The 18,236-nt window shown below is 30.8% G+C and overlaps 1 protein-coding gene and 1 long non-coding RNA gene across 3 annotated transcripts in view; one reads left to right on the forward strand and one right to left on the reverse strand.

The window, feature by feature from the left end:
- The window catches only part of LOC126733751 (zinc finger matrin-type protein CG9776-like), a 47,378-nt gene that overhangs the window by 20,811 nt on the left and 8,331 nt on the right, over positions 1 to 18,236 (reverse strand). For both annotated transcript variants that reach the window (XM_050437138.1, XM_050437139.1), the window contains 6 exons: positions 17,411 to 17,628; positions 13,576 to 13,694; positions 10,717 to 10,871; positions 4,856 to 5,021; positions 4,314 to 4,501; positions 4,054 to 4,254 (listed from right to left, as the gene is read on the reverse strand). In XM_050437138.1, coding sequence (XP_050293095.1) covers positions 4,054 to 4,254; positions 4,314 to 4,501; positions 4,856 to 5,021; positions 10,717 to 10,871; positions 13,576 to 13,694; positions 17,411 to 17,628 — 1,047 coding nt within the window. The remainder of the gene's footprint in view (positions 1 to 4,053; positions 4,255 to 4,313; positions 4,502 to 4,855; positions 5,022 to 10,716; positions 10,872 to 13,575; positions 13,695 to 17,410; positions 17,629 to 18,236) is intronic.
- Positions 13,792 to 14,531, forward strand: LOC126733753 (uncharacterized). The gene is made up of 2 exons (XR_007659852.1): positions 13,792 to 14,163; positions 14,373 to 14,531. It is a non-coding gene; the product is annotated as an uncharacterized LOC126733753 (long non-coding RNA).

Raw genomic sequence — 18,236 nt, forward strand, 5'->3', positions numbered from 1 at the left:
AACATGTAAACAATGCAACAGCATGAAAGAAAAATTTCATGAAAATAACCGGAAAACTGAAAGCATAGTGATGAAAACCCTCTCAGTTTTAGGCATTTGTGGTTCTTTATTAGCCTAAGAATAACCAAGGCTGAAAACAATGAAGGCCAGAGACTACAACATAGTCAACAGAGAACTAAGTATATATAACCTACAAGAAATCAAACCTTTCCAGGGGCCGTATTTTCGAAACCATGCGAGAATCTTCGAATGCGAACAAAGTCGAGCGGCAAAATTCGCACACGAATTAAAAAGTGCATTTTTGAACAGCACTCGAAATTTCATTCGCATGCGGACATGAAATGTAGTGGCAACGTAGCAAAGTCGAGTGCTATTGGAGGCCGTGTCAACCGGGATGAAGACAATAAAGATTTAACCTAACCTAAAATTTAAGTTTAAAAACATCAGGGAATTTTGAGGTTTTTTCATGGCGTTTCTTGGGTTTTTGCGAATTGACTTTTTTTTTTAAATGAATTCAAAAAATAAAAAATATTGCGGTTTTGTGTCGAGCGAGCGAAAGAAAGAACTAATTTCATTTATGGAAGAGCACCCGGAATTCGGGCAAATTCACCCAAAATTTTTCGGCTAAAACTGCACAAGCCTTGTGGATAAAACTAGCGGACAGATTACACACTTACACAGTCTCTGGAGCACATAAAGAGCACATCATCGTAATAGGCTTAATCATTCTATCGTAATAGGCTTGTTTAATCTATATTATTAAATTGAGAATCTGAATACATTTCAAATGGGTCAAGAAATGAAGAGTACATCCTATTCCTTCTATCTGCCAGAGTTTTAGTCTCTTCCAGTGCATCGACGACTTTTCTTTGCACAATATTGTTTAATCTTGCTATTTGAATATTCTTATTTTTTTTTCAATAAACAACAAGAAAACACTACAAAAAACTTAACCAACTCACAAATTAAGAAAAAAAACAAAGCTAGTTTAAAATCAAAACAAGACAAGCGGCAGAATCGCACACGAACTTTGAAATTCGAATGGTATATACCCATTCGAGACACCGCATGCGAAAATGTTCGCATACGAAGCGGTCGAAAATACGAATATCGATTTTTGGTGCGAAATCCTCTAATTTCGTATGCGAATCAAAGTCGAATGGTTTCAAAAATACGGCCCCAGGATACTATCAGGCTAGAAACCTCTTTAAGTTGGTTTCTTTATGTATGTTTACAATTATAAACCCCTCATGACTCACAGGTAAAGCTTAAAATGTATCTTTTTGTTATGTAAAAAATAAAATTGGAGGTTAAAATGTTAATGAAGCAAAATTATCTAAGTTGTCTTTTAAAAGACTGCCTGGGCCTACCCTTATTACTATAAAATAAAGACAAAATCTTGTAACCTCGTTACAACTTTGAAGGACATCTATTTTCTTTATATTCTAAGAATTCTTTATTTCCTCTATACTCTATTTCAGAAGTGTGTAGAGCAATAAAACCTCATTAGGTATGCAAAAGTGGTACCTGGTGATCCACCAATATTTTATGCCACTACCTTAGTTGGGTATTAGTTTCAATGTAAAATTCTTTCTTTTCGTCGAGTACAGGTAGTGCCACCCGGTTTTGGGTCAATTTATGAGTTTTGCCCATTGTTACCCACTGATAAACATTGAAAACGGTTCGCCAAAGGCGTGCAACTGGGACTTGTTTTTGACCTTATAATTAATGTACTTAAATGCTATTTTATTTTAGAAAGTTACTTTTGTTTAAATGGAATAATATATTTTTTTCACAAATTTATTGAACATAATATGTAGAGTAAAACAGTTGAAAATGTCACTTTTGGATCTGGCACTTTTTGAACAGTGTATAACAATTTTAAATTATAATAGATTGTAGTCTTCTTCGTCATCTGACGAACTGTCATCACCTCTTGACATTATAATTAAAGGATCGACTGTCTGATCGATGAGGTTGTCAAGATCCCACATTTTGTCCTCTTGCTTAATTACATGCTGGACTGCTTTTCGCCAATTCTCTGGTGTCGCTTCCGTAATGGCTTGATCAAACAGTAGCTTAACATCTTTCATTTTAAAAGTCGTGTTTTGTCTTGCTACAAATCCTTTTACCTGCGCCCATATCAGTTCTATAGGATTTAGTTCGCAATGATATGGCGGTAAGCGCAGTACAGTTATATTATATTTTTCGGCTATATCTTCCACGGCGTATTTCATGAAACGAGTTTTGTGTAAGTTTGCTATTGCCAGCAGTTCTTTTTTTATCAAATTTGCTTCAAACGCAATACCTTTTGCAGTCAGCCAATCGATAATTTCTTGCTTTCTCCAACTTGAAGTTGGCGTCTTCTCTATTCGCCGTGAATGATAGCTTGCGTTATCCATAACCACCACCGAATTAGCCGGAAGAAATTTTATCATTTCACCAAAATAGTCCTCGAAAACGTCTGAGTTCATGTCTTCATGGTAATCTCCTGTGCGAGTCGACTCAAAGGTTAGTAGACCTTCTTTTAAAAATCCCTCTTCGCTTCCAATATGTGTGATTATAAGTCTTTTTCCTTTTCCCGAAGGTACTTTAATACCCGTAGACAGGCCTTCTATGAAGGCTTGGCGAGCACTGGTTATATTTTTGTCTTGCCACATTTTTTGGACTATATAACCTTCGTTAATCCACGTCTCATCAAGATAAAAAACTTTCTTTTGCTCCCTGCGGTTCTGCTTGATACTTCTCAAGTATTGTCGTCTCCAACAAACAATTTCGTCGCTCTCCAGTAAAAGTGCTTTGCGGTTATGCTTTTCCCAGGCAAAATCCATATTTTTTAAAGTTTTCCATAAAAGTTTTCTACTTATCAACGGAATACTGTCATCTCGGCCAAGCTCCATTAAAATTTTGTCTAGGGTGGGTATTTCCTTTTTAAAATAAAAAGAGTGAACTTTTCTTCGAATTATACATTTAGCATTTTCATCAAGGACTTTTGTAGGTCGTCCTGGCTTTTGCTTGGGAGATTCCACTTGACCTGCTACTTTTCTTTCCCGCAACAATTTGAAAATGGTGGACTTTCCAATTCCACTCATTCGAGAACATTTTTCAACAATTTCTTGCACAGTAAAACTAGGGTAATCGTGTTTTATGCAATCATGTACATTTAAAATAATAACTTTTTCACTCAGCGATAGTGGAGAATTTTTAGTACATCTTTTCGTTGGACTGAATACCTCCATTTTTTAAATATTGGGATAATAATATTGTGATTACACTACAGCGTAGCAGTGACTACTAACGTTTAAAATATGATTTAAAAGTATTTATAGTCTGTATATATTACCTGACCCCATTTTTGCATGTTACAAAGCGTTAAAAGATAGGTACCTATACAAAAGGATTAAAAGTATTTATTTAGTATTTAATCTCTTTCAAAATAAAGGCATTTAATCCGTGAAAATTAAATTCATAAATATTATAAGTACCTGCGCCTATGAACTACCACGAAATGTAGCCAAACAGAACGGAATTCCAGTTTATTGCTCTATACACTTCTGAAATAGAGTATAGCAATCTAATCATGTAGGACATTCGCGCAATTATTACTCAATCTCCACATGAAAATAGTATTGCCCTCTTTTAAAGTCGAATACAGTTAACTTCAGAGGGCGTTATCTTGGCACATTTTGTATAAATTTACGTCAACACAATCCTGTTTACATTTCACACAAATAATATTTAGTTCATTTAGCATTGACACTGAAATATTTTAATTACGCATCAACGGTATGGTATATCTATAAAAAGAGCCAAGAAAAGGATGGTTATGGAATGGACTGTCCATTTTTCTTTGTTAACACTATGGTTTTAGTTGTTTTTTGGATCGATTAATTAGGACTTTGATTATAGAAACTAGTAGGAAATATAGAAACTTTAGATTATAGAAACACTAAATAGGCTACACCTAATACAGCAACATACAAATACTATGTTCATAATGACACTTAGAATTCTTGATCACTATGACACATTACTATGGATGCTAGAACTTACTTGACGTGTCCCCTATCCTTGTCTAGCACCTTATTGTACTCCATTTCTTTACGTTTCAGCTCTCTCTCCGCCCTTTCGGTCTCCTCTCGAGCCTGTCTCAGTTTCCTCTCGTACATTTCCTTCTCCTCGAGCTCCTTGTCTCTGCGGCGTTTCTCTTGTTCGGCAATTTTCGCTTTTTCAACATCGTGTTTTGCTTTCATTCTAAAAAAACAGGTTAAAATTCTATATATAGAGTAAATATTTAAAAATATAATTCCTACCTATCTTTCAGGGTTTCCAGCATATTTTTCTCCTTTTCGCCCACAGGATTCGCCACACTCATCCACTGGTTAATCAGCTCGTCTTCTTGCTTATTGTCCTCTTTTTTAGATTCCTTTTTACGCACATCTTCCATTAGTTTTTCCAGTACGGACCATTTGGACATATCCTCGTCCATTATGGATTTTACCTACAAAACAAACAAACAATAAAATCTCAGCAAAAAATCAGTACAAAAAAAAAATTCTTGGGATCAACAGAAAATGTTCCAAATACAAAAAAGGCAAGTGCTTGGAATGTTTATTTGGCATAAATGTTTATAACAATACTATCTAAGTAACAATTTGGAATAATATCTACTATAGTATAATCTTAAAGTTAGGGCACAAAACATAACATAACAATAACACTGCTCGAGCTGAAAAAGAAAATAAGAAAATTTATCAATTTGGCTGCGTTTCGGCCGTTCCGCGCGAGTCATCTTCAGAGAATAACAAATGTTTTATATGAGAAATGTAAATAGATTATTAAAAATTATGTATACCTGTTGCATGTTTCTCATGGCCACCCGAATACTTTTCGCCTTATCCCCTTTGGTTTCCTCGTCTTCGGAGCTACTCTCCGAACTGCTGGAGCTGCTGCTCGACGAATCGCTGGAATCTGCTTTTTTCTTCTTTTTTGAACGCTTTTTCTTTTTCTTGTCTTTCGAGCTAAAGAGAAAAAAACTCAATAAATTCAAAGAGATTGTCAATACTTCTGTCAATAGCACGATTAAGTAAGAAAAATTTATCCAGGCAATTCATCGAATAATGGTAGAACTATAATATAAATAGCAGGTTGGCAAAAAAAAAATGGAATTTTAAATAAATATAAACGAGAAACTTATTATTACATCATGAAGATTCAGCCAATAATTAAGTAGTAAAAAGTCTTAAGTAGTAAACGTCTTCGTACCGAGTTGAATGATTTTTCAGTAGCAGTTACTGCCAGTGACTATGATGTTCTTTTATTGACGAAGACTTCCCTAAATGAGTGATATACAGCGATTCACATGATAATGAGTTCAATAATTTCAAATTAGCATGTCTATAGAGGTTACAGAATTCAAATTCAGCTGGTGGAGACAGGGGTGCCTCAGGGCTCCATTCTTGGATCTCTTTTGTTTTCAGTTTTCACCTCTGATATTGAAAATGTTATAAATAATTGCCTGTACCATATGTATGCTGATGATATTCAGATCAGCATCTCCCTTTAAGTAAACCTAAGAACCCTGAAGATCTGTTCAGAGCAATTACAAAAATCAATGACGACTTGAGCAACATTTCTGATTGGGCGGAGCATAACTCTTTGTTGATTAACCCTCACAAAAAAAAAGCAATTTTATTTTCTAAAATCAATATAGAAGCTGATAATCTTATTATACATGTTAGTGGAAGTGTGGTTGACTGGCAGGAAAAAGCAAAAAATCTTGGGTTATACATCGACCAACCATTGAAATTTGATTTTCATATTAATAATGTATGTAGACAGGCCTATTTTCAATTAAAATCAATTCACGAATACAAATACATCCTCCCTGAAGAAACCAAAAAACGACAGAATCTCTAATTCTTTCAATTCCTAATTACCTAGACACTGTCTATGGACCATAAATCACAGAATATAATCAATTTATTTAATTTTATTTATATAATCAAATATTATTACAATCAAAAATTTTTATTACAAAAAATTCAAAACAGCTGTGACAGATATGTTAGATGTGTACCTCTTAGAGAGCATGTTAGTCAGCATGTTGTGGAGCTTTTCAAAACCAACGGCAATTAGTGAATATGGGTTCCATAGTGCATAAAATTATACTACACTATCTCAGTTATACCAAGTTATTTAGCAGAATTTTTTAAGCTTCGTGGTGAATGCCATGAAGTAAATATCAGGGGAAAAAATAGTTTGAATATTCCCAGGCATAATACAGAGTTTTTAGGGTCATGTTTCATATATCAGGCAGCTAGTTTATATAACAAAATACCTGAGAATCTTAAAACATTAAGATGTACCTGATTTAAAAAGAAACTAAAAGATTTGATCAGGAGTGGTAAAGCTGTGATGAGTCATTCTGTAGTAATTTTATGATATGTAATTTTTTTTTTATTGTTATACTGTGCTCAAATAATGTCATGTATTTTAAAATTTGTCAGTATATATTTAAAAGTGGATATTTTATTTGTTATTGCCTAATGGCTAAATCTTTATTGGTAATTGTTAAAAACCGCGGATCTATAAATCTGCGGATATATTAGCTTTTGACATTTTTGTTACTAAAAGATATTTTATTTTATTTTTATTTTAAATAACAAGCATAGCTAGACGTCTGGGTAGGGCACTGATAGCATTTAAAAAGTGTTTGGTGTTTTCTCTCATAACAATTTAGATAACCAATCTTGAATGTGTGTCCGTTAAGGTCTCATTTTTAAATAAAAAAATTCTGTTTGCAAAAATTTATATTCCTCCATGTTCACCTGTAGGTATCTATAATGTGACGCTTATTATTGGAGAGTTTAATTTGCAAAATATCAACTGGATTATGATTGTTTTAGATCCAGACCAACTGGTATAATTACTGAAACTGTTGCATGTAGTTTAAACTTTGTTGCCTTACTATAGGGGACTCTAAACCTTGATTTAATTTTGGGTAATAATATTTTGAATATTGACTGTGGCTTTTGAATATTAATAAAAAATACCTGGTTCTGTCTTTTTTGTATAGACTCTAACAATACAGAAGACTTTATGAAGTTTGACTATTTTTATAAGGATTATGTTAATGCGAAATATATTTTAATAAATCAATAGCTAGGAAATATAGATTGGGATTTTTTGCTTGAGATATCAGATGTAAATCAAGCACTTACCAATTTTTATGGAATTTTATATCAATATATAGATTATTTTGTTCCAAAAAGAAGGTGTAAGAATAGTAAAGTTCCTATATATTTTTTAGTTGAATTGAAAATACTATTTTGTGGAAAAAAATGGCTCCCAAGAAGTTTAGACAGTCAAAGAGTATCTCCGACTATAACGCATTTTTAGAAATAAGAAATAACTGTAAAATCTTAGCTGAAAAATGTAACAAAGATCACATTAGCAACTTAGAAAACTCTATGACCAGCTTTAGATAATTCTGGAGTTATGTTCACAGTAAATATAAGCATTATGATGAATAGCATGACATAAAATAATATTAAATCAGATGATCCTCAAATAATTTTCGATTTATTGAAGCAACATTTTTGCAGATCTTATGCTGATTGGAATTGTGGCACCTCAAACTTAAATTAGAATTATACTTAAATCATTGATATCGATGATATTAGAATTACAGTACTTTTAAATAAAATAGAGAAATTAGATGTAAAACTGAAGTGCGGTCCAAATGATATTTCAGCTTTTTTCTTAAAAGTTGTCGCAATGTTTTATGTCCTGTTTTGCACTAAATTTTTAATTATAATAACATCTGTCTTAAAAAATGGCAACGTCGATTTTCTCAAGGATCTTTGAGTCAGTTGTTTCAGATAAAATATATTTTCCCATAAGAAATATTCCAGAGCAACATGGTTTTGTATCAGGTAGGTCCACAGTTACGAATTCAGTGAACCTGGAAAAATATATATTGAATGCTTTTGGAGAAGAGTTATATAAGTGGATGTAGTCTATAATTACTTCCTCAAAGCATTCGATCGTTTTAATGTAAAACTTTTAACTAAATAAACTTGGCGTAGGAAATCCATGTAGGCAGTCAATTAAAATAAAGGGCGGTTTATCTGACGAAGTACATGTTAAATCAGGCATGCCAAAGGGTGGTCATTTAATAATTTTGTTTCCTTCTTTTATTAATAACATATCCAGCTGTTTTTTTGATAGTTTTACTTAGTATGTGCCTAGTGTTGTTGCTTTCTATATTTTATATTATTTAATAATATGTGAGGAACTGTTAATATATTATGTTATTATTTATAATACTTATTTATATATATTATATAGGTCTTGTAAAATGGTAAGTCCGTCAATACATTATTATTATTAATATTATTATTTATTACAATATTAAAGAAGACAATTAATTAATCATTGGAAAATTCATGTGAATCGTTTTTTAGGATATCAATTTAAAAAAATTTACTCGCTTAGTTCGCTCGCTTTTACTCGCTTATATTTGCTCACCCCTGTATACGGATTCGGCCCAAAAAGTATTCAGTTCTTATGTCCTAAAAATTTCAAGTCGTTTAAAGGATTTAAATTTCTCGCCGGAGAAAGGAATTTCACACTTTTTTTTACGAATTTTTGACTTTAACCCGCTCCCTTTGTGGGTACCGAAAAAAAAATTATTCACGGATCCATCATTAGGATCAAATTGATTTTTGGGATTTTGATGGTTTTGCTATGGATGCTTTAATCAAAGGTGAAATTAAAAGTGTCTTATAGATTTTTAGCAAAAATGGATTAGAAGGATGTTATGGACGTTTTTTTTGGATTTTTGGTCCAAGCTGATGAGCCAAGAATCACATTTAATTTTTTTACATAAAATGTAAGGGCTTGATTAAAAATTACTTTATACAAAAATTGTTTAGAATAAAAAGGCCTTTATTAAGAAATAAAAATATTGTTTTTATTTCCCATACAGTGGGAGAAGACTTGAAAAAGCTCATTTTTAAAAAGTCAATTTTCTTGAAACCTATGGGAAATTTAAAAAAAAATGAGTATTGCAATGGATGTGAAATCTAAAACTAAAATAAAAGTATTTTACATATTTTTCCAAAAACGAACCTGAAAGAAGTTATTACATTTTTTTTTTGGTTTTTGGGTAAAACTGATCTGGAAATTTGCAAATTTTTAAAAGTTATCAGAATTTAAAAAAAATGGTTGCTGCATGTTGGCCATAAAAAAAGAAACAAAAAAGCCCTATAACAAAAAACCCTATTTTCCATAGAAAAGTCGGGAAAAATTAAAATCCAAATTAATTATTTTTCTCAAAAATGTATCTCCTTTGTATAAAAAATCATCATTTACGGAACACCTGGATTTTATAAAAAAAATTGATTATAAAAAAGTTGTTTGCAATAACAAGATATTTATTTAGAAATCAAAATTTTCATTTTATTCTCCATACAATGGAAGAATATCCTAAAAAACCTCGTTCAAAAAAAACTCAATTTTCTCAAAAACTATGAAAAAAAAATTAATTTTTGCAATAGGTGCCTTTTTTTAAGTTTAAAATTGAAAACACTTTATACGTTTTTCCCAAAAATGTCCACAAAAAAAATTATTCCTATATTTACCATACAGTGAGCCAAAAACTTAAAAACCCTTTTTCAAGAAAAGCCTATTTTCTCAAAACCTATGGGAAATTAAAAAAATATAATTTTGCAGTGGATGTACAATCTAATAGCAAAAATAAAAGTATTTAAGACAATTAATATTAACCCTAATCAATGTCTGTATGAAGTGATATCTATACTGTCACAAGAGCGACATATTTGACGTTAAAAAATGTTAAATCTTTTTTGTGGATTATCATATAAAAAACTGTAATTTATTCAACACAAATTCATAAAAAATCGCTGTTCTTCTCGATAGCATCCCACCGAACCTCAGTTTATTTCAAACTGCTCTGAAGACCTCATTCTAACCCTCTAATGTTTTGGTCAATTTTACAACTTTTGCAATGTTTTCCAAGCTGTCAAAGTTCAAGAAACAATTTTATTTCAGACACATTTTCGAGTATATTCTTCGTATATTTCATATTTACTTTGATTCCAGTCTGTTTGAATCTGAGGTAATTCCTTCAACGCTATTTCAGGTTTATTTCTTCCAGGCGTTTATGATACAATTTCTTATATGATCCAGGCTTTTCAAGTAATTTTCCATTGATTTTATTTCAGGCCTTTTAATATCAATTTTATTCATTTGAGCTCAGAAAGGGTAATAAAAAAAAAGTTACTTTCTTCGGGCTTTTAAAGCCATTTTACGATTATTCCTGGAATTTACAGTTATATTTAAATTAGATATTCATATCCTTGAAAATTATGCACAATTTTTGCTCAATAGAATCTCAGCGAGCCCCAGTTGATTTCAGAACCCTTTGTCTATATCTTGAACTCTGTAGATTTAATACCATATACAATCTAATACTTTATAAAATTAATGTAATATTTAATGTTTATAAAATATCACTATCAAATAACACGAATCGCCTATGTAGACCCCATAAGACCTAAAACAACAATCAGCAATACATTTAGAAACAAAGCTGTTTTGTTTGATGATGTCTAACTAGGCGAAATATATGATATAAATTTTAAAAAAATCTATATGATTTTTTTAACAATTTTCTGGAAAAATGTTTACCTTTCGTGTGAGCGTTTACGCTTGTGATGTTTCTGCTTATCGTCGCTATCGGAATCGCTGGAATCTTTTTCCTGTTTTTTGCCATTCCGGGACATGGCCGTGTCTCTGTCTTTTAGCCATTCCGTCTCCCAGTGGGGATTCTGGTGTACGAAATTCTGCAAAAATTTGTTTGAAAATTAGCTTTTATGTTAATAAAATGTTAATAAAATAAAATATCGGATGAGGAAATGATTTAAAAGAAGTAGAATAGCTTAAGAAACTAAAGAAGTGACACTAAAGGAAGATTTAATTAAAATGTATTGCATTGAGTGACATTCCAATTAGATTTTTTGAAAGTTATAGTTTTTCTCACTCAACCGCTTTCCCTTTTTATACTGTTATACCACATAGCTCAATAAAATTTGTTCTCTAAGTTAAATTCATGTTCTGTACATGGTATGCTAATGATAAACAATGTCATTACAGCTTTCAACCCATTGATGCAGCTCAAGTACACTTGAATATAAACCAAAATTTACATCAAATAACATACCAGATTTTTCCAATTCTCCTAAACTTACACTGAATGTCCTAAAACAATAATAAATTCCATGGAATTATTTTAGTTGTTTCCTACTCTTTACTCAAATTATTTAACTATTTTATGGGCTTTGAAGCTTGGATCTTGACCAAAAATGCATGCTATCATCACACCTATTTGTATAAACTGTAAAATTATGGAAAAATTCATTCCCTTCCCTCTTACATGTAGTGCTAACCATCTTCTCCAAAATCATTTATTCAGTGTCAGAATAGAAAGTTTAAAAAAAAATTCTCCTGCTTTAATAATAAATTTATTTCTATTTTTTTCTTAAAGCAGTTATAGATACTATTGATGACAAAATCTTAAATAATAAAAAAAAAATTCCAGACAGTTAAATCATTTAATCAATGATAATAGTGATTAACCACTTGGAATTATGGAAAGAAAAACATTATTTTAAGGCATTTCAAGTAATATTTTTCAATTGCCTGGACGAACTTTCTTGATTATTTTAAGTGTTAAAAAAATGCATCGGTAGCAAAAATAAACGACAAAAAACTAAAAGGGATAATAAAGAAATGTTTCAAGTTTTCTGGAAAAACTGTACAGTACTGTCCAGAAGGAAAATGATACCCTGAAAAGGTAGATTGTTAAGTTGAAAGTTAAATTTGAAGATTCGGAGGTTAGGGAGGGACAAGGCAGCACACATCCTGGAAATTGTAAGACTGGGACAGAGTGAAGACGGCCCAATTTTGGATAAGTTAGGAGTACAGATATAAAAAAGAGGAGGCACTTAGACAAATGAAAGGAATCATAGTGCACAGGATATACTCATGTATATCTGCCAATAGATATTAGAAAACAAGCATATAATTGATGCAAATAAGTAATAAAAGATAGTAATTTCCTAGTTAATAATGCATGTCTTGTTTATATAAGTAGGATTATAGTTATGGAATTCACTGGGGAAAAAAATTTAAGAGTTTTGGGCATAATAGGCATATTTTACATTTTGTAGATTTTTAGGCCTTATCACTTGTGTGATCTTATTAAAATTAATATTATATAATGTTTTTTTTTTCTTAATGTTATCCATAATTTATTATTACAGTTATAATTATTTATAATTTCTAAAGGTTTTTTATTTTATGGGCTAGACATTATGGATGGTGGAAATAATATAATACACACACAGTTTTTTAAATGCCATAGTGAAAATCTTGGTTTAATTTATATTTTTATATGTAATCTATTATTTTTTGGAATGGAAATGTTTATATATAAATATTGTTGTTTTTTTCTGCTAAATAAATTATATAGAGAAGCTACCTGATGATTTCTAAATTACTATTATCACACCTATTTATAAACACTGCGTACAATCATGGAAAGTTCATTCCTTTTTAATGACTATGGAATAAGAGCTATCCTAACGCTTCTGGAAAATATTCTTAAGGATAGAAATTTTCCAAATTTATTCCTGTAATAGTACATTTCTTTCTATTACTTAAGGACACATTGATAATAGTGATTTTCAACTACCTGGAAGTGTAGAAACATAAAAACTTCTTAAAGCATTTGAAGTCATATTTCTTAATTGCCTGGGCAAACTTTCTGGATGATTTTTTCTTAAAAAAACACTTTAAATGTCCTGAAATATCAAGTGTAGAGATGCATTTCACATTAATAATTGATTCTGATCCCTCAAAAGCAAACATAACACGAGTATACAAAACTCATTTCTCACGAGTTACATACACCCTCTTGATACCTTCCAGTCATTCGATTTTTTCCTATTTAATTGCTACTAACATCAAATTGAAACACTTCGATGATACTAAAGACGTAAAAGCGTTAGTAAAAAATGATATTTTCTTCATATAGAACATAAAATTTACTAAAAGGTAACTGACAGTATTCCGGTCAATAAATTTATTTAAAACCATCAATCTATATTTCGGACATAGAACATGTCCATCATCAGGGATAACAATTAAGGGGTTCTGTCAAAGTTATACGTCTAGTGCCTCAAACAAGCTAAAATGGTTAAAACGAATAAAAATAAACAAAAATTAAAACAATAGGTCAATAATCTATTCATTATATAGCTTTAAGTTTTAGTAAACCCAAGTTTTGTCCCATTCACATGTATTTTAATATGTAATTTTTGTTTATTTTTATTCGTTTTAACCATTTAACCTTGTCCGAGAAACATGTTGGATGGATGGTTTTAAATAAATTTAGCGACCGGAATACTTTCAGTTACCCATTAAACGATTAACTCCACTGCAACACTGAACTTATTCTTCAACTTTATAAAATTTACTGTTACTCACCTCGTAATTTTGAAAATGGGCCTGCGACTTTAAATGGTGCGAAGCGCAATGCAAATCGCCAATCCAGACGTCGCACAGCTTACAATACCAAGATGGAGCGGATATAAAAAATTGTAAACCTGAAATAAAAAAAACTATAAAGGAATATCCAGAGGAATCCGGGTTGGATTTAAATAAAAATTTAGACTAGAGAAATAGCTATTAATGACAAATAGACAATACGGTTAATATAATTTAAATATATTGAAAAGTCATGTAACAATTTTTGCAACTTGTTATTAATTTTATTGTTTAATATATTTCTTAAGATTAAAGGTTATTTATTATTATGGTTCGTCATTTTTACGAGAATCTCATTGAATGTCTGTGCACGCATCTAAAATCGGAGTCTTGGCACTTTTCAATTGCCAATTGGCACTGTACAAATCCGTTTAGTTGCCGCACATTTAAAAATGGGTATTTTATGTACAAGTCTTCTGCTAGGTTGTAATAGTTTAGAGAGAGAATATACTTTTTACAGCTTTATTTTGACACGTTTGCGACCTACTCCATACATAGTAACTCGTATTTTCCCCAACTGGATTATAGGTACCGCAAATGTGGCGCAATCAGACTATTATATAATAAGTAACGTGATTTTTCATTTAATTGATGTGCACAACGCTTTATATTGCCAATCGTTGGGGCAAGGATATTAATTATATTTTCCATTTGTTATATTATAGAGAGTTAGATATAAGTTTTTAGATAATTAAGTGAACCAATGAGTTTTTCTAATTTGTTTGATATTTTTATAGGTGGCTGTGAGATACAGTGGAGGATCTGGAGGGTTTTGGTACGTGAGGCGAAACCCAGAAAGTAATTATAATATACTTTCTTATGGACTTTCTAATATACTTTCTTATGGAATTATAATATGGACTACTTCTTCAACTTCAATAAAATTATAATATATGTTTCAGTTCTATTACTTAAAAAAAATGGGCCCTAACAGGTATTATAAAACGACCGAACATATTAAGCCTTCAATTTAATTCTAATTATTTGAATATTTTAAGTCGTTATTGCAAAATAATGCCGTATTAAACCGCTATTTTTAGATAATGTAATTCCAACAAAACTTTTATTATAAATTTATTAGTTTTTTGGCAAAAACAAACACTATGCGCTATTTACCTTGATTTAATTTGAAACAAAGCATTTTAAAGAATTAAAGTTCTGAATAAAATAACTTGTATAACGGTTATTTATTATTATAATGTAAATAATACATGCAAAAACAAAGAAGAAATTAACCTCTATACCAGACCTATACAGGGTGTTCGAAAAATAGACGGAGATTTTTGAATGGGTGATTCCTTGTAAAAAAACATGAGAAAAAGTTTCTCTAAACATGGGTCCGGAAATGCACAGTTTTTAAGATAAAAGGTGATAATTTTATTTTTTTAATAAAATTTTTTTTATTAATATTAAAAAAAATATTTACTTTATTAAGAGGCTAATTTAGCCCTAATTAGATTAAAATTGCAATTAAGGTCCAGTGGGGTCCCGGGAGATATCTTAGCAAATATTATTGGAAAAAAATGTACGCCACTGCCTTTTTGTCAAATAATATTTGTTGTTTGATTAAGCATTTAAAAATACAACTTTCTCTCCTCTAGTATTTTTTTCATATCTCACTTCGTTTTTGAGAAAAAAAAAATATCGTTTTATTGCATGCCACTGGACAAAATTGATTTATTAATTTTTGGTAAAAAAATCACAGGTGCTTTGGAAAACATTTCTGTACACCTTCTTACTCGACGAATCATTCAACGACGCACTCGAGCTAAAATTCGAGGTCTTTTTCTCACTTCTTCGCAAGTATTTACAATTTTATTTCTAAACTCTTCTATTATTTGTATGGGACTAGCATAAACCCCACTTTTAAGGTGTCCCTATCTATTGGATTTAAGTCAGGGGAGCGAGGTGGCCATTGAATTGGTCCACCTCTTTCAACCCAATTTTCCCCAAATATTCAATCAACAGTTATTTTCTATTTTGTAATTGTATGGACGGGTAAAGCTCAGAAAGCACCGTCATAAAGTTGTAAATTATGAGGCAACGGGAAGGTACCACTGACTATAGGATTTAGACGTTAGTTATAGATTTTACGGTTGCATCCGTTGTTGCTTCAACCGGATTAACATACTACTATCTTATCGAAATTAATTTTTAAAAGATTTTATATTATGATTGATTTTTATTTTTTTAACAAATGCTACAAAATTTAATACCGTATTTTTTTTCTATATGCAAAGTGAGGCGTCGCCTCCCTTGCCTCACTGGCAAATCCGCCACTGGTGAGATAAGAGCCAATCATACAACATAAATACCGTGTTCCGCTAGGAACTTGTTACTAAATGTGCTCGACACAAAGTCATTAAAAAATATATATATGTTTTCCATTTGTTCAATAAGCCAGATCGTTTACTATTGTGAGACCAAAGTATTTCTACTGAGCCACTTCTCTTGAATCGGTATTGTTTAACTTAAGTGTAAGATGTTTTGCTTATCTTTTTCTTTTACTTATAAACCTTTTTGTAACAAATACATACCTTGTTTTCAGCCAACTTATACATACGTTTTAAAATAGCTATATATGCTTTCCTCTAATATATTCCGTTTCTTCGATGAACATAAGTAAGTATTTTTTGTTTTTGTATGTAGCTATTTATGCTAAATAAAGATGATGATTATTATTATTATTATTATTTTGACGCAAGTCCGGTAAATTGTAAACTATGCACATATGGTAAGTACTTAAATGGTTCCAGGACAAAGCCTTGTGATTTGTAGAATATGATTTCAGCAGTTCATGGCAGGTACGTATAGCTGAACTCCATGTTTATCAATTAATCTAACATTAAATATAGGTTCACAGTATCAAAGGCTTTTTGAAGATCTATGAAGACCATAAAGACGAACTTATTTTTATTTAATTACTTTCATATATATTCTAAAAGATCAACTGTCACTCCAATACAAGCAGTACAGTGCTTTAATTTTAAAATTTATACTGGTTGATGACAAATCCAAACTTGCATCAATGAAATTACAAATTAATGACCTTTGCCAAGATTTTTGAGAAATTGTTTAGAAGTGTAATGGGCCTTTAGTAATTCACCTCTGATCTACTTTCTTTTTTATAAATAAGTGTTATCTTGCCAATTTTCAACTCTTTAAGGAATACTCCCTTTTCTAGTATGTTATTGATTAGTTTTACCATACAGTTTCCAATGATTTCTAATAATTCCATCGCTTCATTTTTTTGTAATAAGGTAATAAATAACTACTGGTGAATAATCATTTTTTTAATCACTTATTATTTCTTTGATTTCGTCTAAAAGTCTATAGGCTGCAAGAAAATTGTTTTTTGACTTCTTTGCTCATTGAAGTTAGGTATACTACTATTTATTGTTCCAATTTGTTAATTTACGAAAAATAAATATTAGATTAGTAGAGTTTCTGCATTATAACCTATAATTCTCTATATTTTGTTTCCTATTTTCTATAATTCTGTTCACAAATTTCATTCATTACACTCCAAGTTTTTATAGCTTCCCCTTACTTTTATGAACCTATTTTCTCTTTCAGCATATTGGATTCCACTTCTTTTCCATTTAGTGTATAGTTTGCCTCTCTCTTTAATCTTGCATAGTTATTTACTGGTGAGTTATCATATGACTTATCATATGACATATATCATATGTGATATGAACTCTTAAAGAATTAATTTATCTGGTGTTAAATTCAACTAAGCTTAGATCTTAAAATTAAATTCCTTATCTTTTACCTTTAATTGGTATCCTTTTTTTAGGGGCATCGTCATAACTAGGCAGAAGAGGCTCTACGGGCAACTTATGCCACGGAGTGGTGTCAACTTCGTTTTCTTTGGCCCTTTCTTGGTGCTGATCGCTGTGCAGATGCTGCAAAAACTCTTTTGCGGTTTCTGGGAATTTATCACAGGCGCGACACCAATGGAGGCCGGTGTCGTAATATACGTAACAATATCTAGAAGAGAAATTGAAATTTTATATCTAGTTTCTGTTATCTATTTAATTTGTTGAAATAAACTTTTCGTTACGCACTCATTTTTATATTACCCATTTCTTGTATTACTTTGTTTAATTATTTGTGCAGTTCTAGTAATGAATTACAATGTATTAATAAAATTTGACGTTGCGGCGTCAAGACTCTGGGTTTGGTAAACGTTGATTCATGTATTTAAATCGGTTCTTAATTTTTTATAGTTTATATAAATTTTTTTAATGCCATTCCTAAGAATGTATTACTCTTAGTTTCAATAATGTCATTATTACAGAAAAAGGACAGCGGACATTAATTTCGTTTTCGTTCTTAACAGAAAAGTGATCAAGACAGCCTCTATATTTTTATTTGATTAATAATTTGTTTATATATGTTTTATTGGTCCTAAATAATTACGTAAGTTGAAATTAGTATATCACCTGTTCTGCCTTTTCCTAACTTCATTTGTTTTGATTTGACCCTAGTCGAAGTTGGATACATTTAATTTCATCAATAAACTCAAAAGATGGCTCTACTTTAATATCTTATCTGACATATACCAGAATACCATCACATCTATTAAACTTTTCCTT

The sequence above is a fragment of the Anthonomus grandis genome, chromosome 3 (assembly GCF_022605725.1).
Source record: "Anthonomus grandis grandis chromosome 3, icAntGran1.3, whole genome shotgun sequence".
Lineage (NCBI taxonomy): Eukaryota > Metazoa > Arthropoda > Insecta > Coleoptera > Curculionidae > Anthonomus > Anthonomus grandis.